The sequence below is a fragment of the Heteronotia binoei genome, chromosome 6, assembly GCF_032191835.1.
Source record: "Heteronotia binoei isolate CCM8104 ecotype False Entrance Well chromosome 6, APGP_CSIRO_Hbin_v1, whole genome shotgun sequence".
Classification (NCBI taxonomy): Eukaryota; Metazoa; Chordata; class Lepidosauria; order Squamata; family Gekkonidae; genus Heteronotia; species Heteronotia binoei.
The window spans coordinates 115,681,316-115,709,187 of NC_083228.1; the positions used below are offsets into that span (position 1 = coordinate 115,681,316).

General features: G+C 41.7%; 1 protein-coding gene and 1 non-coding gene across 2 annotated transcripts in view; both read right to left on the reverse strand.

Annotated features, from left to right (window-relative positions):
• Positions 1-11,237: 11,237 nt before the first annotated feature.
• KPNA4 (karyopherin subunit alpha 4) overlaps positions 11,238-27,872 on the reverse strand; it is a 33,575-nt gene continuing 16,940 nt past the window's right edge. Inside the window, exons 8-17 of the mRNA XM_060242428.1 lie at positions 27,435-27,521; positions 25,903-26,072; positions 25,767-25,811; positions 24,337-24,468; positions 22,606-22,734; positions 18,432-18,536; positions 18,152-18,223; positions 13,584-13,746; positions 13,250-13,344; positions 11,238-13,125 (exon numbers count right to left, since the gene is read on the reverse strand). Of these exons, the coding sequence (XP_060098411.1) occupies positions 13,027-13,125; positions 13,250-13,344; positions 13,584-13,746; positions 18,152-18,223; positions 18,432-18,536; positions 22,606-22,734; positions 24,337-24,468; positions 25,767-25,811; positions 25,903-26,072; positions 27,435-27,521 (1,097 nt within the window). The 3' untranslated portion in view covers positions 11,238-13,026. The remainder of the gene's footprint in view (positions 13,126-13,249; positions 13,345-13,583; positions 13,747-18,151; positions 18,224-18,431; positions 18,537-22,605; positions 22,735-24,336; positions 24,469-25,766; positions 25,812-25,902; positions 26,073-27,434; positions 27,522-27,872) is intronic.
• Positions 21,473-21,786, reverse strand: LOC132574556 (small Cajal body-specific RNA 7). Its single transcript, XR_009555633.1, has one exon. It is a non-coding gene; the product is annotated as a small Cajal body-specific RNA 7 (non-coding RNA).

Genomic DNA, 27,872 nt, shown 5'->3' on the forward strand with positions numbered 1-27,872 from the left:
TTACCTTGATGGACCAAAGGTCTGATTCAGTATAACGCAGCTTCATGGAGTCAGGACAGGAAGATGTTTTTAATTCACCCCAGCCATCAATATTCTACTGTCAACTTTTTAAAAAAGATTAAAAGCCTTCCCAGTAGGGGAGGAATGGCTAATTCAGGGATAGCGTCAGAGAAAATGACAGTCATGAGGGCAGAAAAATCTGAATTTTCCTTTCTATTAGCCACCCAGGCTTTACGGCAATCTTTCCCCAAAATTTGGAGCAAAGCTGGATTGGAAAAAAAAAACCAACAGACAAAAGCTGGAGAAACCCTGGAAAGTGCAAAAATTGAACATGATGCTGCAAGGAAGGAAGGAAAAAACCCACGCCCGACAGCATTGAACCCAGGACAGGTAACCCATGTGGAAATGGCCACTCTCTTGCCCAGTTGTCCTCCTTACAACAGCCCCAGCCTGGTACTGGTTTTGTCCATGCAAATCTGCAGGGGTGCCAGCATGCAAATAGGCAAAATCAAGAACTGTCTGTACATGTGTTTTCTCTGTTGTGGCTCCCACTTTGTGGAATGGCCTGCCCATAGAGGACAGGAAAGCTCCCATTCTCCTGGCCTTCTGCAAATTATGCAAACTGAACTAGTCAAGAGGACTTTTCTGTGCAGTTAAATAAGGCTGCACAATGCAAAATGGTTTCACAAACTTACTTGGATAAATGATTGGGATTTGTGGTCTTTTCTGCTATATATAGCCTATTGTATAGGATCCTATTATGTAATTTCCGAACTGCTTAATGTCTCATGTTAATACTTATGCAATGCTCCTGTTCTTTCTGGTTGTGGTACCAGCTTTCTAATATCCCAATGCACTAGTTATTGAATATCCCATTTTGTTGATTGTACTGACTCGCTATGTAAATTCCACCTTAAGTCCATGTGAGAAAGGCAAACTATAAATAAAGAAGTCCCATGATCCCAAGTATTACCTTTTGTTGACATTACCAGCTGAAAAGCGGGTTGGATGGAACCCATTTTTAAAAACACAATTTGCAGAAGAGGCAGTAAATTGTAATGGTTGGTATCCCACCAACATCAAGAAGGCCTGGATTGAAATCCTCATTCTGGCTGCTTCAGTATAGCTGTTCTGCCCTGCCATAGATGCAAAACAGTCTTTTTCTCAGCATCCAATAGTACTGTGGTGCACTTGAGCACTCCCCTACTTTGCTGCCATTTTTCATAATAAACCTGCTTTGCAATGACACTTTTGAAAGATGGTTACCTTTTGTACTAGTGTGGATGGGGAAAATGAGAATTTCCTGTGTACACTGGCATCATTTTCACTGTTCCAGTGCCTTATTAAACTGGTAATTTACATGTTGCTATAGAAATGTATCAGCTACCAATCCTTTTAAGTACAAAAAGACCTCAGGGACTGCGAGGCAAGGAAAATTGGGGGTGTGGATGAGTTCTGCTGACAATCACTGCTGTGGAATCTGTCAGTAAATGCACTGGATAACTATGCCCAGTTTCTTTCTTTTGGGAGAGAATCATTTATGTTGTCTTAGCCTCCTTGGAAGAAGGGGCAATATAAAAAAATATAATTGATAGATAAAATACCCAGGGCAAAATGTACCTAATCTAGAACAAAATCAGGAATAGTGTGACAAAGCAAAACACAATACTGTAAAAGAATGCACGTTTATATTATTTTCATTTATATTCCTTAACTATATGCCACAGTCTCACTCTCTACCTTAGCCCCCCCTCCCACTATTAAACTAATATGTCAAGGCCCATAATTCTTTACATATGTTTAAAATGGGATACAGCTCTGTCTCCTGAGTGTTGGACACTGGGGTGCATTCACACTACACTAATGCGTTTTACATCTGGATTTTTGCTATTCTTACACAGTAAAAATCTGGCCGTAAAATGCATTAGTGTAGTTGAATGCAGAGTCCTTATGTACCTGCATCAGCTGGAGTCTGTGCATTATACCGTTGTTGTTTTTTTGTCATGAGGTTTATTGATTTTAAGGTAAATGTGGGCTTCATAGGAAGCCAACGAGTCAATATGAAAAGCGGGGATATTTTAAAAATATTTACATAAAATTAATGGGCGAAACCTAAAGTGAACTTAATTTCTGGAAGAACCTTTTCCATTGTTAAAGGAAGGGTTATTTTGCTTCCTGGTGCTAAGCAGTGTTCCCTCTAAGCTGAGTTAGTGTGAGCTAGCTCACACATTTTTTGTCTTAGGTCAGGAAAAATGGCCCCAGAGCACAGTAATCTATGCAGTCGCTCATAACTTTAATGCCAGCAGCTCACAAAGTAGAATTTTTGCTCACGAGACTCTGCAGCTTAGAGAGAACGTTGGTCGTAAGGAAAAGCGACTCCCCCCCCCCGTTTCTCGCGGGCGGGAAAAGCGAGGCGCCTTCCCGCTCTTTGGCCCTCATCCCCCTCCCGGGCCGCCCGCCCGCCCGCCTAGTCCACAATCCCCTTCGGCTAATTCCAACTTCCCTCAGAGACGTTGAACCTGCGAGAGGCGAATCGGTGGCTTCAGTTATGGCTCAAGCTCACCCGCGGAGCCACCGAGCTCTACAGTCCCAAAAACTCCGCCTGCTTCTGCTGAACCGCGGCAGCAGCCGGCGTGAGGGCAGCTTGGCGGCGGCCCTGCTCCAAAGCATGGCGCTGGCGGTGATCAGCACTGCGGGCGCCTACCCCAGCTGGGTGCTGGTGACCAACTCGAAGCAGCAGGTGGTGCTGGGCGCGTCCTGGGCAGTGAACCAAGTCGACCCGTCTCCGGACTCGCCGCTGCTGGGCCCGGCGGGGGGCCCCCTCATGATGGCCATCGCCTTCTGCTGCCTCCTCAGCGTGGTGACGGGCTCGTCGGCCATCGGGTGGGATTTCCTGGGCCGGCGCAAGGGGCGGAGGCTGGGCCCGATGCTTCACACCCTCACGGCCTTGCTGATCACGTGCACGGCGGCGCTGGGCTCCAGCCTCTTCGCGGTGCTGCGGGGCCGGACGCGGGTCGTGCCCGAGCTGCAGTCGCTGAAGTTTACCGCCACCCCCGGGCAGAGCCTCTTCTTGTCCTTCTTGGCCTGCGCTCTGGCCTCCACCGCCACCGGCATGAGTTGCTCGTCGCCGGCCCTAGTGGCGACGACCCGCTCCTCGCGGGACGTGGGGGATCCCAGGAGGCAGCTCCCGGGCCGCGCAGAAAGCGAAGAGTCTCCCAGCGGCTCTCCAAAGTATTTGTCGTGGCAAGACGAAAGAGGGATTTTCGACTCTCTGGACTTGGAGACCAGCAGCGACGATGAGCGCCCTGGGCCAGCGGAATGGTACAACTATCTCAAGAGGGAGCTGGCTCAGGTCCCGTGGCAGGATCGCTTGTGGGGAAGGAAGCCGCCACCGGAGCAGGAGCAACAGCAGCAATCCGCTCTCGGAGAAGAGGAGCGCGATTTAAGCCAGCAGCATCAAGAGCCTGCGGCTCGGGAGGAAGAAGAAGAAGAGAGAGGCATCGAGAAGCACTGGGAACCGAAGCCCTTGCCACAGAGAGGAATTCAGAGAGAGCTTGTGCTACACGCCTTCATGGAAGACGCAAGGCAGCAGGGGGAGAAGGAAACTGACCAGGAAGATCCAGGGCGGGGAGATGCTGAACTCCAGCTCTCTTTGGCGTCTGAATTGCAAAGGGTTAAAAGTGGAGAGAAAACATCCCAGACTTCTGAAAGCCAGACGGCTGAAGCTGGCTTAGTGGAAAGCCCGGACAGGGAGATACAGGACTCTGCAGCTGTAGCTATATAAGGGAGGCTGGAGCAGGAGAGGAAGCAAAGAGCTAAAAAAGCCAAGAACCCTAACTAGGGAGAAAAGGCAGCCAAAACTACACATCCAGCAGGGCACTGGTGGATAAAAGCTAAGCCTCAAAAGAGTTCTTCTAACAGAAGTTGCTGGCCAGCTAAGGAAGATGGGAGGAAGAAATAGGCCACTTTCACAGAATGCCCTTAAATTAAAAGAATTATCCTTAAGTCCTCCTTGGAAGCATCCTGCATAAAACTTGTTTCCATCTAGCAACAATCCTGAAAGAGAATAACGTACTCTTGTCTCCTGGGCAAACTTGTCCCCAGAAAGTAGCACTTTCCATATAAAAGTCCCTACCTCCACCTTGGTATTATTTATTCTATATTAAAATCTGACTGAATCCAAAATAGAGCAGACTGCTCCACTTTCAATAGTAGGATCTACTTAGAAGACAAGTTCATAAGTGCATCCAACCAAAGGTTGCATTACATCTAAAAGAAACATGTCCTGTGAGAATGACAACAGAAAACAAAATGTAGAACCTATTAAATACATCTTAAGAGACTTCTATAGAATGTTGAGAAAGTTTTGGTTTTTAAAATGTTTGTATACTTAAAATTTACTGGTTTATTTTCACTTCAGTAAAAGTCTAATGTTTTAAAAGCAGTTTGCATCTTTCAGTAGTGGTAACTGTTGCAGAGAAATTTTCAGATCTCTCGCTATGCAAATGTCACCATTATTCATATACGCATTATTTAAGTTTTTTTAATTGGATTGTGGCCATTAAGTATATTTCCACAAAGTACATGAGATATCTAAAAGATGTTTAAATAATGAAGCAATATTTGTGCAAATATCATTGCTTGAACTACCAAAAGTTATTTTCAAAGTATTTGTATCCCCTCTGAAAAAGTATTGCATCTGTGATGGAATGGAAATTTCTTGTAGCACATAATCCTTTCAGGCTTCTGTTGTTGAAAATGTCTCCCATGGCTCCAGTATACATCATGAGACTTTCCCCTTTCCATCCACATCCAGTTCACTGCTACTTATTTGGCTTATTTTTGGCAACTGATTAGCTTTGCACCTTAGAGCACATTCAGCATTGCCAAACTTTGAAGCTTGTCCCCTCAAAATACTCAAAGCCTGCTCATCCCTTGATAGTGACTTATTAAAATGCCCCCCTGCTTGCTTGGGGGAAAGTATACATGACTGGGGAAGGCAATGGCAAACCACCCCGTAAAAAGTCTGCCATGAAAACATCGTGATGTGACATCACCCCAGAGATGGAAATAAAAACAGGTAACTGTAACTGATGATCTTCGAGTGGTCATCTGTGCAGCCACACTTGTGGGAGTAGGCGCCAGCGCCGATCTCGATCGGTAAACTTCAAAGCTGTGGATTTCCGCGCCTCCGGCCCAGTGCGCATGCCCAGACGCCCCACTGCGCATGCCCACTGGGACGGCCGCAGACATCCCGCCAGTTCCTTCTGGCCGCCGCGTTAGCCCCACAGAGGGACCGGCTGCAGCGGGGAAGGCGGGCGGGTAGTGTGACTGCACAGATGACCACTCGAAGATCATCAGTTACAGGTAGGAAACCTGTTTATCTTCTTCGTGGTCTCTGTGCATCACACTTGTGGGAGATTAGCAAGCTCAGGCCTACCTGGTGGAGGGTATGCCAGTCCATCACACAGAAACGGACTGCAACACTGCACGGCCCACCGAGGAAGCTTGTCTGTGCCGCAGGTCCAGGGCGTAGTGCGTCACGAAGGTGGAAAAAGAAAGTTCACCGACCGTGGCAGAGAGATCAACCGATCAGCACGGCGGTCAGAAGAGAACTGGCGGGATGTCCGCGGCTGTCCCAGTGGGCATGCGCAGTGGGGCGTCTGGGCATGCGCACTGGGCCGGAGGCGCGGAAATCCACAGCTTTGAAGTTTACCGATCGAGATCGGCGCTGGCGCCTACTCCCACAAGTGTGATGCACAGAGACCACGAAGAAGATCTGGTGCTTGCACAGGGGACTACCTTTACTTCTCTTCTGTCAACTCAAGGGAGGTAATGTTAGTCTGTCTGCAGCACCAGAAAAGAGTAAGACTCCAGTAGCAACTTAAAGCCTAACAAAATTTGTGGCAGGGTATGAGTTTTTGTGAGACACAGCTCACTTCTTCAAGATACAGCTGTATCTTGAAGAAGTGAGCAGTAACTCACAAAAGCCTATAACCTGCCACAGATTTTGTTAAAGTCTTTAAGGAGCTACAGGAGTCTTACTCTTCAATCAACTCAAAATGCTTTGCTCTCTTGTAATTTACATGCCTGCCTTCTTTCTCCAAAGTTTGGGGGGAGTTTGTATATTTAATGCATTCCAAACTTTCTGACCAAAAAGTATTTGTAATGATGTATCTTTTAAAAATCACCTTAAAAACTATTACAACAAAGCAACCATGAACACCACCTATTAATCCCCACACCACCAATGTAACTCGGGGTTTTTGGAAAAGTTCTTCAAACTAATTTGGATGGTCTTCAAATATAAACATAAGAACATAAACATAAGAGAAGCCATGTTGGATCAGGCCAACGGCCCATCCAGTCCAACACTCTGTGTCACACAGTGGCAAAAAATTTTATATATACACACACACTGGCTAATAGCCACTGATGGACCTGTGCTCCATATTTTTATCTAAACCTCTCTTGAAGGTGGCTATACTTGTGGCCGCCACCACCTCCTGTGGCAGTGAATTCCACATGTTAATCACCCTTTGGGTGAAGAAGTACTTCCTTTTATCTGTTTTAACCTGTCTGCTCAGCAATTTCATTGAATGCCCACGAGTTCTTGTATTGTGAGAAAGGGAGAAAAGTACTTCTTTCTCTACTTTCTCCATCCCATGCATTATCTTGTAAACCTCTATCATGTCACCCCGCAGTCGACGTTTCTCCAAGCTAAAGAGCCCCAAGCGTTTCAACCTTTCTTCATAGGGAAAGTGTTCCAGCCCTTTAATCATTCTAGTTGCCCTTCTCTGGACTTTCTCCAATGCTATAATATCCTTTTTGAGGTGCGGCGACCAGAACTGCACACAGTACTCCAAATGAGACCGCACCATCGATTTATACAGGGAAGAAGAAGAAGATATTGGATTTATATCCTGCCCTCCACTCCGAAGAGTCTCAGAGCGGCTCACAATCTCCTTTACCTTCCTCCCCCACAACAGACACCCTGTGAGGTGGGTGGGGCTGGAGAGGGCTCTCACAGCAGCCGCCCTTTCAAGGACAACCTCTGCCAGAGCTATGGCTGACCCAAGGCCATTCCAGCAGGTGCAAGTGGAGGAGTGGGGAATCAAACCCGGTTCTCCCAGATAAGAGTCCGCACACTTAACCACTACACCAAACTGGCTCTCACTATACCAAACTGGCGTTATGATACTGGCTGATTTGTTTTCAATTCCCTGCCTAATAATTCCCAGCATGGCGTTGGCCTTTTTTATTGCAAACGCACACTGTCTTGACATTTTCAGTGAGTTATCTACCACGACCCCAAGATCTCTCTCTTGGTCAGTCTCTGCCAGTTCACACCCCATCAACTTGTATTTGTAGCTGGGATTCTTGGCCCCAATGTGCATTACTTTGCACTTGGCCACACTGAACTGCATATGCCACGTTGACACCCACTCACCCAGCCTCAACAGATCCCTTTGGAGTTCCTCACAATCCTCTCTGGTTCTCACCACCCTGAACAATTTAGTGTCATCCACAAACTTGGCCACTTCACTGCTCACTCCCAACTCTAAATCATTTATGAACAAGTTAAAGAGCATGAAACCCAGTACCGAGCCCTGCGGCACCCCACTGCTTACCGTCCTCCACTGCGAAGACTTATACTCACTCTCTGCTTCCTATTACTCAGCCAGTTTTTGATCCACAAGAGGACCTGTCCTTTTACTCCATGACTCTCAAGCTTTCTAAGGAGCCTTTGATGAGGAACTTTATAAGAAGCTTTCTGGAAGTCAAGGTAAACAACATCTATCGGGTCTCCTTTGTCCACGTTTGTTCACCCCCTCAGAGAAATATAACAGGTTAGTGAGGCAAGATCTTCCCTTGCAGAACCCATGCTGAGTCTTTCTCAATAACCCGTGTTCATCAATGTGCCTACTCATTCTGTCCTTGATAATGGTTTCTACCAACTTTCCCGGTATTGAAGTCAGACTGACTGGCCTGTAATTTCTCGGATCTCCTCTGGAACCCTTTTTAAAGATGGGGGTGACATTTGCTACCTTCCAGTCCTTAGGAACGGAGACAGATTTCAATGAAAGATTACAGATTTTTGTTAGAAGATCCACAAGTTCAACTTTGAGTTCTTTCAGAACTCTCGGATGTATGCCATCCGGACCCGGTGACTTATTAGTTTTTAATTTGTCTATCAGTTGTAGGACCTCCTCTTTTGTCACCTCAATCTGACTCACGTCTTTCAACACCCCTTCCAAAATTAGTGGCTCTGGGGCAGGCAAAAAGTTCTCGTCTTCCACAGTGAAGACGGAGGCAAAAAATTCATTTAGCTTCTCAGCCATTTCCCCATCCTCCTTCAGTAATCCTTTTACCCCATGGTCATCCAAGGGCCACACTGCCTCCCTGGCTGGTTTCCTACTTCTAATATATTTGAAGAAATTTTTATTGTTGGTCTTTGTTTTTTGCAATATGCTCCTCATAGTCCCTTTTTGCCTGCCTGATCACAGTCTTGCATTTTATTTGCCACAGCCTGTGTTCCCTTTTACTAATCTCACTTGGACTGGTTTTCCACCGCTTAAAGGAGTCCTTCTTACCTTTTACAGCTTCCATTACTTTGTTTGTTAACCATGCAGGCCTTTTCTTATGCCTGTTTGTGCCTTTCCTAACTTGTGGTATGTATTTTATCTGAGCTTCTAGGATTATAGTTTTAAATAGTGTCCAAGCTTCCCCAAGGGTTTTGACCGTATGTACCTTTCCTTTATTTTATTTATTTATTTATTCGTGATTTATATCCCGCCCTTCCCACGAGTGGCTCCTCACATGCCTCATCTCAGTGTATTTACCCCTTTTAAAGTTAAACGTGGTTGTGGCGGTCTTTTTGGACAACTCCCTATTTATACAAACGGTGAAATCAATATGGTCCACTCTTACTTTCTCTGTCACACATTTGGAGACCAACAGCCCCAAACATCCCTTTAGTTCCCAGCCAGCCAAACTGAGTTTTAAACTGGGTTCCCAATGAGACACCATGTGTGTGATCGGATAACACAAGCAGAGGTGTTGCTGCAATTAGATAATTTTAGATTCTAGACCTAATGGGCATTTTGGGGTCCCTTTTAGGTGGCAATGTATACTTCAGCTATAAAACTACAGCTTAGCTTTGTTCCTATTCTTTTTCTCAGACAGCCATGAAACTGAGTGGAAATGGCCCTCCATGTACTCTGAGCCAACTATTTAGTTGATCAGCATACTTATATCATTTCTCACTAGCCTGAGCTCATACTGAGCTTTGGCTTTTCTCTCTTTACAAGCACTGGTTGTTTATATTCATCCTTGGTTACAGGGCCTTTCTTCCATTTCCTAAATGAATCTTTTTTTATTTCTCAAGTCTGCAGAAAGCTGTTTATGGAGCCACCTTGGCTTCTTTAGGCTCCTCCCATTTTTCCTTCTCATAGGAATCATTTGAACTCCCTTCTCAAGTATTTCTGACCATAGCATAACTTTTTATCAAAATTTACTTTCCTGTAGTCCAACTTGTATGTCTAACTACATACAGCTTTTCACTTCTCCAACTCTAAAATTCCCAAATTACATGGTCACTCCTACCCAGGGTGCCCACTTTCACTGTGTCAATCAATTCTCCTGTTGGCAAGATAGCAGATCCCCTTGTTTCCCTCTCAACTTTCTAGAAAATGAAGTTGTCTGCAAGACAAGTCAGGAATTTATTTGACCTTGTTTTTAGCAGGGTTGGACTTCCAACAGATATCTGAGTAATTGAAATCTCCCATGACTATATGTTCCAATTCTTTGAGGACTTTGATCTGTTCTAGGAGCGTCTCATTAAATCCTCTGCCTGGCTTGGTGCTCTATACTAGCACACGCCTGCCATATCAGTATTTCTTGCTCCTTTTATTTCTACTCAGACTCTCAACTGAACTTCTATGCTCAGATTAATGTATTTCCTCACAAGTGCATACCTCCTTTATATATAATACTCCTCCGCCCTTATTTGTCCCTTTTGAGCAAGTTGTACCCCTCAATCCTAATATTCCAATTGTGAGGGTCATTCCACCAAGTTTCAGTAATGTCTATTAAGTCATAGACCCCTTCCTGTATTAAGAGTTCAAGTTCCTCCTGGCTTGTTTCTCATACTTTATGCATTAGCCAAGACAACATAACCCATGTTTTATGCATCCTGAAGACTGCTTGTGGTGGTGAGAAGCATCACATTTCAACTTGTGGTTCAAACCTGTTGCTGAATTTGGGACTTTGACAGACAGAGGTGTGGGACTGTGCAGCTGCCTCACTCCCCTTTCCAAAGTCTGCTGACCATAGCAGTTTCTTTAAGGCAGGTCTTGTTGGGTTCCCCTGGTTAATGCCACTTGGCCACCTGTATGTAGCTGCCACAACTGCAGCAACTTCATGCTCCAGCTCATCAAAAGCATTTGATTGTTGCACCTGATTGTCAGGCAGTAGCTTTCTGAGCTGTGCCAAACTTCTTGTGCATATCAAGCAAAGGGTGGTTAGTTAGGTGCTAAGGACGGGTGTGAGTCACAGACAGTGTTAAAATATTTCTGATACCTGGCATTACATTTTACATGACCCAGCCCAACAAAAGTGAATTCAGATCTGGCCCTCATAATAAATGAATTCAATACCTCTGTCTTAGTGTTTAAGTCGCTGCTGAGAATATAAGTGTTCTGGGTAAGGATTATGTTCCTTCTACATTACCTATAACATTGTAAGTCAGGATACTATCTAATGACATTTGCAATCCAGTTAATTCGAAGCAGGAACAAGGGATCTCATCTTTTTAGCCAAATCCTACCCTTTCAGTTTTTCTCTAGTCAGCAGAAAGATCAGTCTTGGGATTCAATGTACTAAGATAAGCTTTAGTGCAGCTTGTATTGAGACAGAGCTGTAAAGAAGGAACATCTGAAATAGAATTATATTACAGAAAATAAAGTGTTGTCTTGATTGTGCTACATTTGAGCTGTGTATCCAGGAAACTGCCAACAGTTGAACTTGGAAATGTTTTGCAAAAAAAATAAAATCTGTCTACAGAGGAATGACTTTAAGCTAAGTTAACTGAAATTTACAGAAAGACTTGGCAATTAAGTTTTATTTTGGGCAGTTTCTTCTTTCATAAATCTGTTCTACTTGATTATGCACCCAAGTGAATGCTGCATTACCAGAATCTACAAATACATGTTAAGTCAAAGACACTTACACCGATATAACATTGTTGTAATTTTTAATGTTTATTTTCCCCAAGACAGCCTAGCCTGCATTCTACTTGGATAAATTTCACAAGCTAGTTTTCTGCTGCATCTAGTTTTAAACTTTTAACCATGTTTCTGATGACAAGGAATGCTGCAAAAATACTCTAGTCCAACAAAGAGTTATGATCACAAAATAATTTTTATCCATTCTACTGCGTTTCAGAATTACCAGCTGATTTTAAAAAAACACAAGGTAGATATAGATGCTAATGGTGGCTAACCTGGTATGTTTTCTTATAGCAAACTGTTGTTCATGCAACACTTGTGCTCAAAGGGGAAGGCACAGCATTTCCTACAATGAGCCACCTTATAAAGAGTTCTTTTTTTTACATATTTCTAATGTCACTTTTAATTTAGTGTGCAGAACCTCAAAACTGAGGTATTATTCCAATTATAAAAACCACTTGCATTTTGTATGCAAGTTAAGAGCACAAAGTTCTCTCTAAAGTGGCTCAAAATAGATTGTTCATGGCTGCCTACATCTAAAGATAAAAAGTCTAGAACAATTGGACAGATTAGGTGGTATTAACGGTGTTCCAACCATGACTTGATTTGTACATCTATTCACATCTCTTCTCCAATCTTTATTCAGCAGTACATATGCACCAAATTTTATTTTGAGGTTTCCATATCATTTTCATAGAAAACAAAGTTTGAAAACAAATAACATTGAAACACAGCACAGTATATCCTACCACAACAAAAACAGCTGGTTACAAGACTCAACAAAATCTAAAAATGAGCTATGCTGTAGATTACCACATGCAAAAATAGCTTTATGTCATCTCTGAAAATGAAAAAGGGTGATATTTTACGGATTTCTAGAATTATGGCAATTTGTGTACTGCAACACAATAGTTGGAAGAGGGAAATGTGTACGGATTTCATGCAAAAGTCTACACAAATTAGTTCTGATGATATGGAAAGCTTTATTTTTTTTTGTATCATAGATCTGGTGCAAATGCACAGGGAAGCCTTCCTCAAAGTTTTCTGACTTTACAAGCAACTAGTAATAAGCCATACATTAAAAAGGGGGAAAAAAACATAGGCTGCAGAAGTAAAACCATAGTCTGCTGCTAAACCGGTCTCTTTTTCGTGTCCAGTGTTAACACTTATGCACTCCTTTTGATGATTGACTAGGGTTATTATCAGCCCCCTGAAGGCAAATCAAGCTTGCATGCGTTCACATACAGCATCACAACCACACTCTCGTACACACCCCACTCCAAGACTAGGAGTCTGCTTCATGAGCAAAGAGCCCCAGATTTGAAACACACACGTGGCCCCAAAGCACTGAGTCCAGACATTCACTCAATGTTGTCCATTCACACGGTGCTTCATAGCAAGGCCTGGGCTCATTCTCCTTGGACTTATATGGGCATCCTATTCTCCTTTATGCTTACATGGCTTGATGATGGTATAGTACTGCATTTCCCCCCCACATTTGCGCTAATTAAGTCAATGTTCCTCCTCAGGCACTGAAGATCTTTGACCTGTAGCCCTTTTTTCCTTTGAACAACCTATATAAGCATTCAGTGTGAAGTTTTTCATTACATTTTGCCACTCACTCTCACTCGCACCCACTCGCCATCTTGACTTCATTCGGGCTTTTCTGTGATTCCAAATGAAATCTTCACATTTTCTTTCCCGATTTAATGCAGCAGCGGATCCCATGAGCCAAGCTTGATGGATCAAACCTTTTTTTATTCAGTGCTGCATTGTACCTAACTTCCAAAATACGACTCTAGAACTGGAACCCTTCTGCAGGTACATTGGCAGATGAATTGAAACCAAATGTTCCACCTTGTATTGCCTCTGGAACAAGGCTTGGATCTTCATCTATCTGTAATTAAACCACAAACACAAGAAATAAGAATTCTAGATTCCAGTCCACAAGTACAAAAATTCTGTCTTATGAACGGTAACATTCCATACGACTGAGTAGACTGGACTACACATTTACTTACATCATCTGAAGAGAAGAACTGATCAATGATCTCATAAGCCAGTTTGTAGATGTCTTCATTTTCATGATTTTGTAACTGTTCAATTTTCTCCAGCCCTATAAAAGTTCAGAAAAATTAATAGAAACTATATACTTAGCTTTATAAAGTAAATTAAGAAAATAATTCCGTTCTAGAAATAATTATTAGAGTCATTCTTCAAAACAATTACAAATGTACTGTTGTCCTTTAAAGCCATAAGAAACTATTTCCACATCATTTACAATACAAGAGTTACAAAGAAATGAAACTAGTAAGTTCAAATCTATAGTGTCATTAGCCAAGTATTCAATCATACCTCCACATTCTTCAATAAGGTTGGCTATGGTTTCTGATTCATCTTCTGCCATTTTTAATATATTACTTAGTCCATCCAGCACTACTTGTACAACCTGAGCATCTTTTACTGTTAACAAGTTGCAAAACGGAGGAATTACATTTTGTTGAATTAGGTATGCCACCTAGAGAAAGAAAAGAGTATGCCAATTGAATTACAATCAAGGACAAGGAAGAGCTGAAAGAGCAGCATTTTACAACCTACAGAAAAATAAGGTAGTTCTCAGTACACAAAAAAAAATCCTTTTTGAAAAAAACATTTTTGGAATAGAAAAAAAAGCAGCAGCAGCAGCAGCTTCCATGGCAGAGTGGAGATTCAAACCTGGGCTTCCCAGATCCTAATCTGACACTAACCACTATACCAGGGGTGGCCAAACTGTGGCTCTTTCACACGTATTATGTGGCTCTTGAAGCTCCTGCCACCCCGGAAGAAGGCATTTGACTCCTTCAATCATTTCTGTAAGCCAAGTCAGTCAGTGGCATAGGGAATACATTTAAAGTTGTTTTCTTTCCATCCCTCCCTCCAACATCTAATGTTCATGTCTTGTGGCTCTTCAGCATCTGATATTTATTCTTTGTGATTAAACAAGTTTGGCTGCCCTTGCACTATACTATGACCTTACCTATAAATTGCTTTGGAATACTTAAGAGAAAGCAGGAGAAAAGTATATATTAGACATGACAAGGCCAGTCATGATGATGATTTCAGATTCTGCAAACCCAGAAGATACTCAAATTTCCTAGAAAGGACAGCATAGAGTGGGGAAAATTCACAGGAAGTTTTGCTCCCATCTCATTAAGTGTGCATGTATCTTTCTGGAGAAGTGCCTTTCTTTGTAACAATGGAGGAATGTGAAAGACTTGCTCAAGGCAGTAAAAATCACAGGTAGCCACTGGGGGGAAAACCACAGCATATGGTAATATCCTTATTAGGTGCGCACGGTAATGTCATTGCCCTCTATGTTTCATTTGGGAGGTGCATTCTGGGAGGACAGTGCAGGGAACAGATGGGGGAGAGAAGTACCCCCTATACTCACTCCTTGAAGCCACCTCTTTGGTCCTGGTCCCAGCAGGACATTATCTTCCTTTCAGCCTGTTCTACATCAGGTTATTAATATTAGTTTTCTTTACACAATGCATATGGTGCTTTGCAGTGTAAGAGATGTCTGGTATCTGAATCAAGATGGTTATATTTTAACATCCTGTGCATGTCAAACATGGGCATTATGTTGTTCTCGTCTAGAGCAGGGGTCCCCAACCCCCGGGCCGCAGACCACTACCGGTCTGTGGCCTGTTAGCAACCGGGCCATGAGTTGTATAATTATTTCATTATATATTACAATGTAATAGGAAGAGGAGGAGGAGGAGGAAGAAGAGGAGAAGGAGAAGACGACGACGACATTGGATTTATATCCTGCCCTCCACGCCGAATTTCAGAATGGCTTACGATCTCCTTTATCTTCTTCCCCCACAACAGACACCCTGTGAGGTAGGTGGGGCTGAGAGAGCTCTGAGAGAAGCTGCCCTTTCAAGGACAACTCCTACAAGAGCTATGGCTGACCCAAGGCCATACCAACAGCTGCAAGTGGAGGAATGGGGAATCAAACCCAGTTCCTACTACACCAAAACAAAGTGCACAATTGTATCATCCCGAAACCATTCCCCTCTCCCCTCCCGGGTCTGTGAAAAAATTGTCTTCCACAAAACTGGTCCCTGGTGTCAGAAAGGTTGGGGAATGCTGTTCTAGAGCATATGGGGATTTGCCATTTAGAAAAGAAGAGCTGGACTGGGGTAGTGGTGTTAGTCTGAGTGAGGGGTGTTCACAGGTTGAGTGAAGCTGTCCCCTCTGATCACCTGCTCTTGCTGTGGCTGAAGAGTCATCTGGGCAAAATGAGGATTTTACTGTCTTCTCTACTGAGATTTTATCTTCCAGTGTACATGAAATTTTTTAGGGAAAGGCAGAAACAGGCCTCCCCCTCCCCAGTCAAAAGGCTGCCACAGGCAGGTTCCTGTAAACTACATGCTTCCCTGAGAAGCTTCCCTGAGACATCACAGGGGCAGTGCTACCAAGCTCAGTTTCCTTTGGATGAGGAAAAAGCCCTGAGTCTTTGCCTTCATTTAGGCTCCAACTGTATACATATAGTGTATGCTACAAAAAAAATAAAGTATATTACATATAAATAAACTGTATATCACAAAAAGGCACTCCTACAAGGCAGCAAATCCACTGCCCTCTGTCAGATTAGAAGATGAACACTTTGTTTGCCCCCACATGCTTCATCTTCAGCCTTCCTGCAGCCTTGCTTCAAAATTGTCAGCTACTGCTTCTCATTCACTGCCCCTTCCCTTCAGCTATCATTGTTTCCAAAAGTCAGTAACTATCAGATTCTAAACGTTAAGGAAAGTTTCACAGCCAAAACATACACAAACACACTCCCCTTTTACTCAAATTCCAGACTGCTTTTAACTGTTTCCCTACCCTGTCATTTAATCTACAGGGATATCACTTTCTAAAAGCTCTGAGGAGTGTCTCATTCAAAAACACAGGGAGATTTCCAATTGCCAGATGTCCTTTCCCTAACCATTAGCTCCTCCTGCTGAAACATCAGACAACAATATCTAGCAGCTTAGTCCTGGCCCTATGTGCAGTGAATGGGGCAAAGTGCATGCAGAGCCCTTTCTGCACATTAGGTGGAACCTTTATGTATACATACTTGTACAGCTTCTAAGAGGCAACAAAAAATGGCATCATGAGATTTCAGCACCATTTTGGTTGCACAGGCAACCCATCAGAGCACTAAGCCTTGTATCTTGCTATGGGTAATCTTTAAGAATTTAGTGCCTTTTCTCAATCTTCCCCTTGTCATACACACTCTGGTTCTCACATTTACCCTCCCACTGCTGGACTGGTCAGGTGAAAGCAGGAGCCATCTGGAAGGGAACTGGAAGCATAGGTGGAAGCTGTATTTCCTTTCCCCTGCAATTCTTCCATTTGTTTTAAACTATAGATGTGATAAATGTGGGTAATGAATTTCTAGACATAAGCCTGTAAATTTCCGAGCTCTGATACCAAATACGTTTCCAAATCAAATCTTCATGTATGGTCCTAGTGTTTGCTTTAATTTTCATTATCCAGTATGACCATTGTGTTTACAATTATTTTAATTCAACCTGTACATTCTCAGTAGGAACAAATAATTCAAAAATTAACCAGAAGGAGCACTGAATATACAAAAGAACCCAGTTTAAGACATGCAATCATTTTACTCTTTGATCAGGTATTACAATAAAGAAATGAGTGCCCACTCATCCAACTACCAAAACCTAATTTTAACACTCTGATCTTACCACAGATCAGGACAGGCTTCAGAACGGTCAAGACTAGTCTCACTGTGGTTACAAGGTGGAATGTGACCTAAAATGAAATCCACACACTGGTTCAAAGATTTCTTTCCTGAACCAGCATGGGATGTTTCTGCAATCCCAACTGCCATGAACTAGAACAGAACCCTCCCAAATAAAACTTATTCAACTGGCTCAGATTCTAAGGGATTTCCTTAGGAATAGCACAAACAAAACTTGCAGAAGGATGGAAGGCTGAGTCAACCTTGAACCAGCTACCTGAATCCAGCTTTTGCCTGGATCGAACTCAGGTTGTGAGTTTTGAAGACGAAGCATGTGGGGGCAAACAATACTGCAGCTTACCACTGGCGCCACGGGGCTCCTGTGTATTAGTATTTACATTACCACAGTTTTTGTTGCAACAGACTAGCAGGGACTCACTGGGTACAAACGGCTCCCTATCTGCCTTGGGTGGGCCTTGCCATGGTAACTCATGCAATAATCACGTTGAGACTTGACTACTGTAACGTGTTCTACAAAGGGCTACCTTTGAAGATGCTTTGGAAACTGTATGCAGAATGTCCAGAATGCAGCTGCCAGACTGCTGACAAGAATGTCCTTGTTAGAGCATATAACATCTGTTCTACGACACCTGCCCTGGCTCCCTTTTAGTTTCTGATGCCAATTCAAAGTGTTGGTATTTACCTTTAGAGCCCTAAATGGCCTAGGACCCTCATACCTTTAAGGACCATCTATCTCAGCATGTTCCTCCACATCTTCTCTGATCATCATCTTAGAATTTATTGAAGGTTGCTGGTCCACGAACTTCCACCTTGTGTCAACAGGAGCATGAACCTTCTCAGTTGTGGCCCCCATCCTGTGGAAACAGCTGCCCAAAGAGGTGTGTGTGCCTTACAGGACATCCCTAGGTTCCTAAGGGCATGCAAGGCCACTCTTTTTCAGGCAACTTTTGAATGATCGAGGCTGGTAAATTATGCTCCACTTGTGTCTTTGCCATCCATGCATCCTACCTTGACTTGATAGAGGATAGATTTTAACTATAGATTTTATGGGTTGTGTTTTATTTGTTGTTAGCCACCTCAAGTCCTATCCAGGGAAGAGGGTGTAGAATATAAATTTGATAAATAATAAATAAATAAAATATTTGGTCAAGCAAGTGTTACTTACCTGATCTTTTCTTCCACTGATTGTCAGGTTGCTTATAGCCCAAGCAGCTTCTTTCTGTGTACCAAAGTCACCCTAAAAGTAACAAAACATGATTAATCCCCTCCACCTGTCACCCCCATGCAGACAATATGCAGGGGGATTGTAAACATGTTATCTACTCAGCCTAGAAATTACAGAGCAAACATAAGGATGGAATTTTTTAAAAAAAGGACATAAATCTCCTAGACACACATAATCTATACAAAAGAAAGATACTTTGTAATGAGAGAGGGGCTCTGACCTTATCTAAAAGGTGAATTATCATTGGAACAAGGTTTGCATCTATCACCGCCTGGACTTGCTGCTGATTTCCTGCAGTGATGTTAGATAGGAACCATACAGCTTCCTGCAACAAAAATTATCATTTTAAAACACTGGCAGTACCATGAACAATTAATACATTAACTGATCTCTGTAAATATGTTAGGAGTACAGTAAGAGCACAATTCAGCCAAATGTAATGTCTAGATCCCAAGTTTACCACTTCTACTGCAATCAAATTAAAATCTGCTTAATTATTCAAGCAAAGGTTTATAATTTTAGACCTTGCATCAAACCAATGTTAGCATAAATCACCGTATCTCACTTCAAAACAGTTTTTCATTGCAGTTTGCTGGCCAATAACAAACCACAGCCTGACAAATTCCTTAATTACTGTTTGGTGTGATGTCCCATTTGAACTAAGGAAGGTATTTTCTGCCAATGACTAAACCCTTAAACATTCAGGACACCAGTGGGCTTTTACTTGATTTAAGGAAAAATTAAAGCAGTTAGAATTTCCATGTCTTCAGAAACCCAAATAAATATGTAACTCAAGGATGCTATGTGCCAACATGTGTGCTTCCTAACGACTTAAAACTTCAAGCCAACTACGCTTTCTAGTTGTGGCTGCAGCACTTAACATGTTGTATGCCTCTTTAAAAAGAATATGATCACATGTTAACTCTAACACCACAGCATACCTATTTAAAAGGCTGGATGTAACACTAATTTTGAAAAAAGCAAACAAGCAATGAAAGCTTACTGTATGAAGCTTAAGTTATAACCAAGCAGAAAGCATCAGACAGTTAAGGTAGCTTTACAATGTCCATGCTTTTTAGAGCTAGAGTAGATATAAAATTGTCTCTACTTTTCTTAATAGCTGTTTTTTTGTTGTTGTTTTTCACAATTTCTTCCCGGCCCCACAACATTAAACTCACTGAAGAGCCAACTGTCTTGATGGAACAAAATATTATTAACTTTGTGTTTCCATGGAAATGTAACTATCCAACAGTATTCCTACCAAACAAAAAACCAAATACAAAAATAAACCCTTTCAAACTTCATGTGATACAAACAGGGCTGGCACCTCCAAGCATACCTGCTGCCCCCGATGCACCTTCCCCACTGTTGCCCGCCTGCAGGTAGGCAGCAAATTGGGGGAAGGTGGTGGAGAGGCAGGCAGCAAGGGCAAGCGTGGCAGCGGGGGGGAGGGGCACCAGGGCACGCATGGGGAGGGGATGCCAATCCCTGAGGACAGGTAGTGCTGTAGGTGACTGCCTACGTGGCCTACTGGAATGCGCCAGCCCCAGCTGCAAAATGTCTTTTACTGGATCAGCCTTTCCAGCTAACTCAGCCTTGTCTATTTCACACAACTGGGCAAGCAGTCACAACTTGTCTTCCGGAGATTGTTCCTTTTGAATCAAGTATGTATCATAACTTGCCCTTGTTGATGAATAACTGAACTGGGAACTCTGAAGACACAGAGAAGGGATCTGCAACCTATGGTTCTAGAGCTACATTTCAGTCAGTACAGAACCAATATGGCTCTTAAAAAAGAAAGAAAATGAAACTTCTAAGTTAAAGGTATATCAAAGGGGGTAAGTGGTTTACTTTTTTTAACAAATATGCTAAGAAACTGATAGGCAAAGATCATGGGACTAAAGGACTGCTTAAAGATTCTTTACAGATAGGGAAATGACAGAGATAAACAGCTCCCAGTAATCCAAGAACAAACCACATGCATACTTATTCCAGTGCACTAGAACAACTGTGTATATTAATGACTCATTGTGTGCCACTTCCTAATAAAGGATCTGCTTCAAATCTGAAGAATGAATGCTGCTCCAGGTCAGGGAGTTGAACTGAAAGATATACCTGTGGTGAGCCTTGAAGCAGAATTCTATCTACAAGAGCAGCTTATCAAAATTAACAATTGGCCTGCAATTATCTAGGAATATTGAAGCCTCTTAACTATTCAAGGACCACTTAGGTTTGCTCATTATACCTTTCCAACATGTTGATTTGTATCCAGAAAGTGATCAGAAGGCCGAGGAAATAAACACGAACAATTTTCAGTGTGCGGGTATGTTTGGAACTCTGACACAGCATGGTGGGCTGCCACAGGAGGTGGAGGCAGTCAGAAAAGGATTGCCACAACTTAACTTTCGGAACATGATGCTGGGGTGGCAGCTGCTGCTAATGCAACATTTTTAAAAAAAACCTGCACAGCCACTCAGTCCTCCAACAGTCAATCAGAAACCTTGCTGGCCAAACCCCCTATTTAGTCTCACCCACTTTCTAAAAACACTTGGCAGGCATCAGAAAAGGTGTCAGCAGGCACCATGGCACCCATGGGCACCATTTTGGGGACCCCTGATGTACAGCATTAAAAAGTTTGAGGACTTTCCCCTCAGTTTTCCAGTTTCATGAAGCAGTAGTATTATAGATAAAGGTTAAATTGATAACAACACCATCAAGCAATTTGTGCTGCCTGTAAATTAACAGATTCACTTTTCCAGTACAATTTAACATGGAAGAGGCACATAATCCAACCCTTATATTTATGTATAGCCTTCCTTTCTTGCTGAGACATTCCTGTAGACCAGCCCTCATGGCCAACCAGCACAATGGAGGAGGCACATCCTAAGAGCAGGGAGTCCCCCAAAGTCATGCATTAGCATAAAGAAGCCTTCAGATCACACACTCCTTTATTTGAAGAATCCCCCAATGTAAGCTGTTTTAAAGGTAGGCTTTACAATTTTTGCAGACTACAAGAATGATGTTGGTTATATTATATGCAGCATGGCAGATGACTCTGATTGCATTGGCCTAGCTAAAGGAATAAAATCCTATCCAATGAAGAATGTCAGTAAGGTTAATAAATCTGCTACAGTGAAAATCAATCAACACTTTACAAAACTTTCCCCATTAAACCTTAAGTCTATGCTTATTCAACATCACACATCAGATGGAAAGGAAATTTCCTATTTCAAGCATACTTAAAATCATTAAGCTGAACTCTTTGATCAGATCACAAGTTCCTTTTATGACAAAATGAACCTGTTAGAGGTTTAAGATGTCTAGGTGCAAACTATGAGCTCATATTGGGCTCTAATCATTGGCAACATTGCAGCAAAGACCCCATGAGTTAGCAAATGTGCCTCAGATGCACTCCGAAATCAGCAGTTTTCTTTGTCAGTGCCCACAGTCTGCACCATTATATGACCCTCTAAACACACACACAAACACAAACACACAATTAGAAAACTATTTGTCATCCTCTCTCTCACACCCCCCCTACACTATCATCAATAACCTCTATTTCATCATTTCCAAGAGTCAGCTTAATGCAAAGGTAAACAAAATAAATCACAAGCCCACTGGTAGGTTGCTAGCAAATTTCCAGCAGACCACCTAAAGCCTTCGATTGTTGCAGTTCTTTCAAACCATCTTGATCTGATAGAGCAAGGCATTTATCCTCATCAGTTTTTACAGATCAGTTACAGGTTAACTGTCAAAAGATCCAGAGCAGTCAGTCTTATTCTGTGATTTTAAACTATACAGAGGATGAATTTTCTGCATTGTACAAGGTGTTGGACTAGATGACCCTGGAGGTCACTTCCAACTCTATGATTCTATGATCTATGAAACTGTAGTAAAAAAACACAAATAAGCCAAAGCAAAACTGAAGTTAGCTAATACTTGGTTTTTATATACTAATAGTTCCAAAAACCTATTTAATACTTTGCACATGGAACCAGTGATTTGATTTTTTTTAAAAAACCAAAGATCTAAAAATTAATTTGCGCCACAGAACTGATACAAGGCAGGCCCTCCATAACAGTCAATAAACACAAAAACAAAGAAACGAGAGGAGGTGAAGTGTAAAATGAATGACCAACCAGGTAAGACTATTAAGGTATCTGACAAGATTTTTCCTGATGTTTCCAATTATCTCCCTGGAAATTAACTTCAATTTTATAAAATAAGCAAATAAAAAAGAGTAATTTCACCCAGCAAGTGCAGAAATTGACAACTGTCACAAAATTCTATAAGACCGAAAGAAAGTGACACATCGGCAACCACACAGTAATCTTCCAGAGAACAGAAGGCTTCAGTAAGTGCGAGCTCTGTGACCACATACATTTACATACCTTATTAATTTTTTCTTTGGGGTGTGTCAATAGGGCAGGGAAGTGCGAAAGAGCTTCACAATTCAGAACTACTTGTGTCTGTTCATCAGTACCAGTAACGATATTGCCTACAGCTCTAAGTGCAGCAGTCTGAAACAAAATATTTCAAAAGTTCAGGAGTGGGAAGGGGAAGAGTTAGTTAGGTCTAGTTTATATCCATAGTTATAGTTACCTTTTAAGGCATCTGAAAATTTTATGCGAGTTTAGCAGCTGTGTGGAAAGTGCTAGAGCTAAAAACATTCAGAGATCCCCTGACGAAGCTATGGCGAAACATGTTAGGAGCTTGCTAGTATTCTGCCAAAAAAATTCACTTTCCTACTGCACTATCAGCATTTGTCTTTGCCTTCTTTTGTCTTGGTGACTGGTGCAGCCCTCCTATTTTGAGGGACATAAATTGAGATTTGCAAGATATAAAATGTGGTGAAATATGTGTGATACAATGAAAATCTAGGATGATGTAACATCCAGTGCATGTACCCAAGTTCTATCCCTTTAACAAAGGGATAGGACAAATAATGTATAAAGAGGTTTTATGTACATAATTTTATAATACTGCACTTATCTGTTTGTTTTGCTCTACATCTGTATCGCCTGTGGGCTATAATATAGACTGAACTGAACATTTAACTGAGTCAGATAGCAGGCGCAAATAATATAAATTACAAGTCAAATAATATATCAGTCTGGAAATAGATTATCAAGATGTATTCACAGGTCAAAGGCAGATCAAGAGATATCCAAAGAGGGTCTGTACCATGGGATTGTTTAGCATTCGTATCCCACATTTCCGGACAATCAGCGACCACAAGGTGATGGACAGTTTAAAAGATATTAAAAATCCACCTTAAAAATCCATACACATAATATGGTAATTAAAATAAACAAGGAGGGTCAATAATGGAATACCAAAACAGAATAACAACAACAAAACTTCACCCGCTGGGGGAAAACAGTGATGGGGGAGCTGATAAATCTTGAAAAAAGAGTTACAGTGTCTTGCTGCCATGACTGAAATGGCCCTTTCTTTGGTTGCTATGTGCCTAGCCTCAGACGGGTCCCCAAAATGACCATAGTGCTCAAGATAGGTTCATATGGGAATAGGCAGTTGTTTAAAAATGAACAGCTGTGTCCAGTTTTTAAGACTGCGTTGTTAAATTCTTTCATCCCTCTATTCTAAAACTGCAAGTAGATCAGTAGAGATACCAGCAGGAGGGGCTCACATGTACACTACCTATGTAAATCAGCTCTGCTGGATAGGAACAAATGTTTTATATGTTTTCCCCATCTGCAGATGTGAGCTTAACTGTAGCAACAGGGGGCAGTGCAATTTATATTAAGGAAAAAGAAAGCGGTGTTAACACCCCCTCTCCCACAACTCTACTCTGATATTTTAAAGCATTACAGTAAGGCTAGTAATTAGCTACAAAAAATCCCATAAGAAATTCTAATTAGCCCCTCTCATCATGTTTACACTGGCTATTTAAGGACAGCATACAATGTGTCTGCAATTTTTCGCAATTTAGACAAAATGCCATTAGACACTAAACAAAAATATTCTGAAGTCAGAATGCTATACACAGTGACTGTGCAGAAGTAATAAAAGCACAAATATGTTTCATGCTGTGAATTTCCACTTTAATGATGACCATGAATGAAGTCTTTCTATACAGAGAGAATTTGCCCAATACTCACTTGCACTTTAACTTCCTGATGGCTGAGAAGAGGAACCAAATGAGGAACTATCCCAGAGTCTATCACCATCTGAATCTGTTCATTGCCTGAATCCGTTAGGTAAGAAAGGGCCCAGACTGTATCTACCAATATCTAATTTAAAGGAAGGGAGAAGGATACAATGCGTCAGAGGAATACAAGCAGAGAAAATTCCTATAAGACGTGAGACTTTTATGGTAACGACACTTCAACTTTACAATATATACTCTATGGTGATTTGTTATTTTAATGTTTCCTGTGTCACAAAATAAGCTAGGTGGTTCAGCAATAATTCCTGGGTTGGAGCTCTATAATCCTCTGAAGCTGCTCCTGCAAGAGCACAGAACCTGTATGCAGAACTGCAGAAAGACCATGGAGACACAGTGCCCTTAATCAGGATAACACAACTTTCATCAGGAGGACCTTTTTACTGCCAAGGTCTTCTTTAGGCAGTGACCAAATTCCCCCCCCCCCCCAAGAGCTTGCAGGATTTCAGTTTTGAGATTGCTCACATCAAGGGCAGTCCAGAGAAAGTTCAGGGAAAGAGTTTGCACAGCAGATCTCCTTCCCCACCCTCAAGTATCCTTTTTGTCCCAAAACACCTATCTGCGGATGAAAAGACTCTCAAGGAAAATTCACATCAGGACTAAGCACAGCATCAATAATGGGAAATCAGCTTTTTAAAAAAATCACCTCTTTTTCTGCTGGCAATCTGGAAGAGGGGGATTCTACCTGACATCCCCTTACCATGGCAGCACCCCAACCTGTTCTGTGATTGGCTTGCAAGGCTCTTCTGACTCTCAAAGCAGAGTAGTAGGGACAAATGGAAGGATGCCTGGGGAAGGGGGCAAAGAGATCCACTCTACTACTGCCACTGTGTGGATCCCATCTACTAAGTACTTTCAAAACAGTTTACTTCTTTCATTTGCTCTGAATCCTCCCCCAAACCCACTTTGGGAATAGCCCCTTAATTCTCCTTCTCAACTGTAACTAAGTAGATATGACTGCATTTGGTCACATTTATCCCTAGCTGCCCTTCCCTGTCTCTGTTCTTTCCTACTGCTTCTTTTGTATCACAAACTATTTCAGGTTTCTGTGTAGGACACTAAGATGACATGTTCAACAATGGTGCTCCTAAATAACAGCAGAAGCCACTATTATGGTCAAGGCTGTCAGGATGAAGGGTAGCAGAAGCATGGAAAATCCTGTGATTTGGTCCTTTAAGGGAATGAGTATTACATTTGTACTAGCTCTCAGTGTTGTAGCAGCAATGATTTTTGAAATATATTTTATTCCAGATCTGCTTCATTGATGTTTTGATAGTCATAAACTTGTTAACTCAACATGAACACTTGCTTTCAGTAGCTGCCTTTTAAAAACAACAACACAGTATTATCATAATTGATACTCACATTTACATCCGTATGGTGAATTAAAACACAGAGTGCTGGAAGGATCTAAAGGAACAAACAAACAAAAAGAAGCATTTATAGCTCTGAAGCAAAATTAACATAATAAAGTATCAACAAACAATTAAAGTAGCATTACCTCCTGGATGGTTTCCATTGGTGGAGGTGGGTCTTTGTGGCGGCATAAGTTGACCATTACCCAAGTAACATTTCTTAAGAAAGTTATGGGAATAGACGGGCTGATGAACGACAGCAGAGGCTTCACCACTCCAAGGCTAATTACATAATCTCTACACTGGGGCCCATCACCTGCACAAATCATTAAATTTGTTCAATGGTGTAAAATCCATAAACAGTGATCTAGCAAAACTACTTTTTATGTTAGGGTAGATCGCCTTTTGAGCCAGTGATTTGGAAGTAACTGTTTCCATTTATATGTAGGAGTGCATGCTAGAAAAGCTAAACCGTTTACAGTTATATGACAACAGTGCAATTCCAACACTTTTACTAGTATTAGGCATGCACCCACAGCATAAGAACATCCTTGCATACATAAGCACATTCAAAAATTCCCAAAATCCCCGCATTATGAAAATGTTAGCTTTAAAATATGTGCAAAGGGTAATGGTAAGATTCTAACTGTCAAGGCTTGTGGTCACGTGTTAAATAATTACTGGAATGGATTATTATGTTATATACTGAAAGCAAAACTGATAGTTCAGTACTATGGAGGCAGCACAAAGTTGGTGTGATTATTGTGCTGCACTGTGTTCCTAATCAATGCCCTGTGAACCTGTCGGCATTTGCATGGGTTATTTACCATGCATCCACTTGGTTCCCTCCATCCCTTCTCTGTGGTCCATGGACATGCAGAACAGCAGTCTATGGATGACAATGTTTAAATTATAAGCCATAGTACTTGTGTTTTTGGAATCAATACATTCTGAAACAAAAACCAGGTACTGGCTCCCTGGCAGTTCCTGCTTCTGTTGACACAGAATTGTTCCCGCAATCACCTCTCTCCAGGTGCTCATCCCTCTGACCATGTTTTAATTGCTGTGTTATGTCTTTGTACATATTTTACCTGTTTTTAATTGTTTTGATGATTTTTTGGGGGAGGGGCTATTTTAATGGTTTTAAAATGTAATTTTATCATGTATATTTTGTTAGTTGTTTTGGTGGTCCTTGTGAGGGCAAAAAGGTAGGCTATGCATTTTGTAATTAAAAAAAACTTTCACAAGTTTTTTCACAGTATGGTCTTTCCATACTGCAGTCATAGCTGTACAATTTCACTAAGTGCCTTTGCCAGAGCAACATCTTAAAGTATTGGATTACATAAGGGTGACCACAATAACTACTATCCTAAGGTAACAACTTTAATACTCAATCCTTCCCCATTCTTGATTTGTCCCCTAAACCAATTAAAGAGCCACAGCAAGTCTATGCAGTTATATAATATACAGCTTCTTCTAGAAATAACTGAATCTTTAGTTATTGCAACACATAGGCAACACATATTGACCTAAGCATTACTCATATTTCTCCATGTGGGTGATTTGTGTGAACTTTGATGTGCCACTGTAAAAGATACTTTGGTGAAAGTACATAAAAGAAAATACAGGACTGATATCAAAACATCACGTCAATAGTAGACTATAGTGTAATACTAACCTATGATATTGCCTAAGGCCCACACTGCCTGTTCACAGACATTTTGATGGGGTGAATGCAGAAGCCTCAAAAAGAGTGGGACAGCATCTGCAAAATAAGGAAATGTTATGAAAATGCAACTCTGTTTCTTTGGTACTCTAAGAAAATTATTCTGGAAAGCAGTGATTTAGCCATAATGACAACCTTCAAGTTTTTCCTTTTATCAAGTTTTCAGAAAAGAAAGATTTATATTATTTAAGTCAAACTTTAGATACAATTGGTTTTAGAAAGCTATTCTCCATTATTTGATATCATAATTACAAATCATATCTGTTAAACTGCACAGAATTTGTAGAGTTATCATTCAGGATTTCTGGGGCCTAATGCTAGGAACTGAATTTGTTCAGGAGTAAAGAGTTCCTTCCTGTTTTTAACTTATTTCACAGCACCACAATGTCC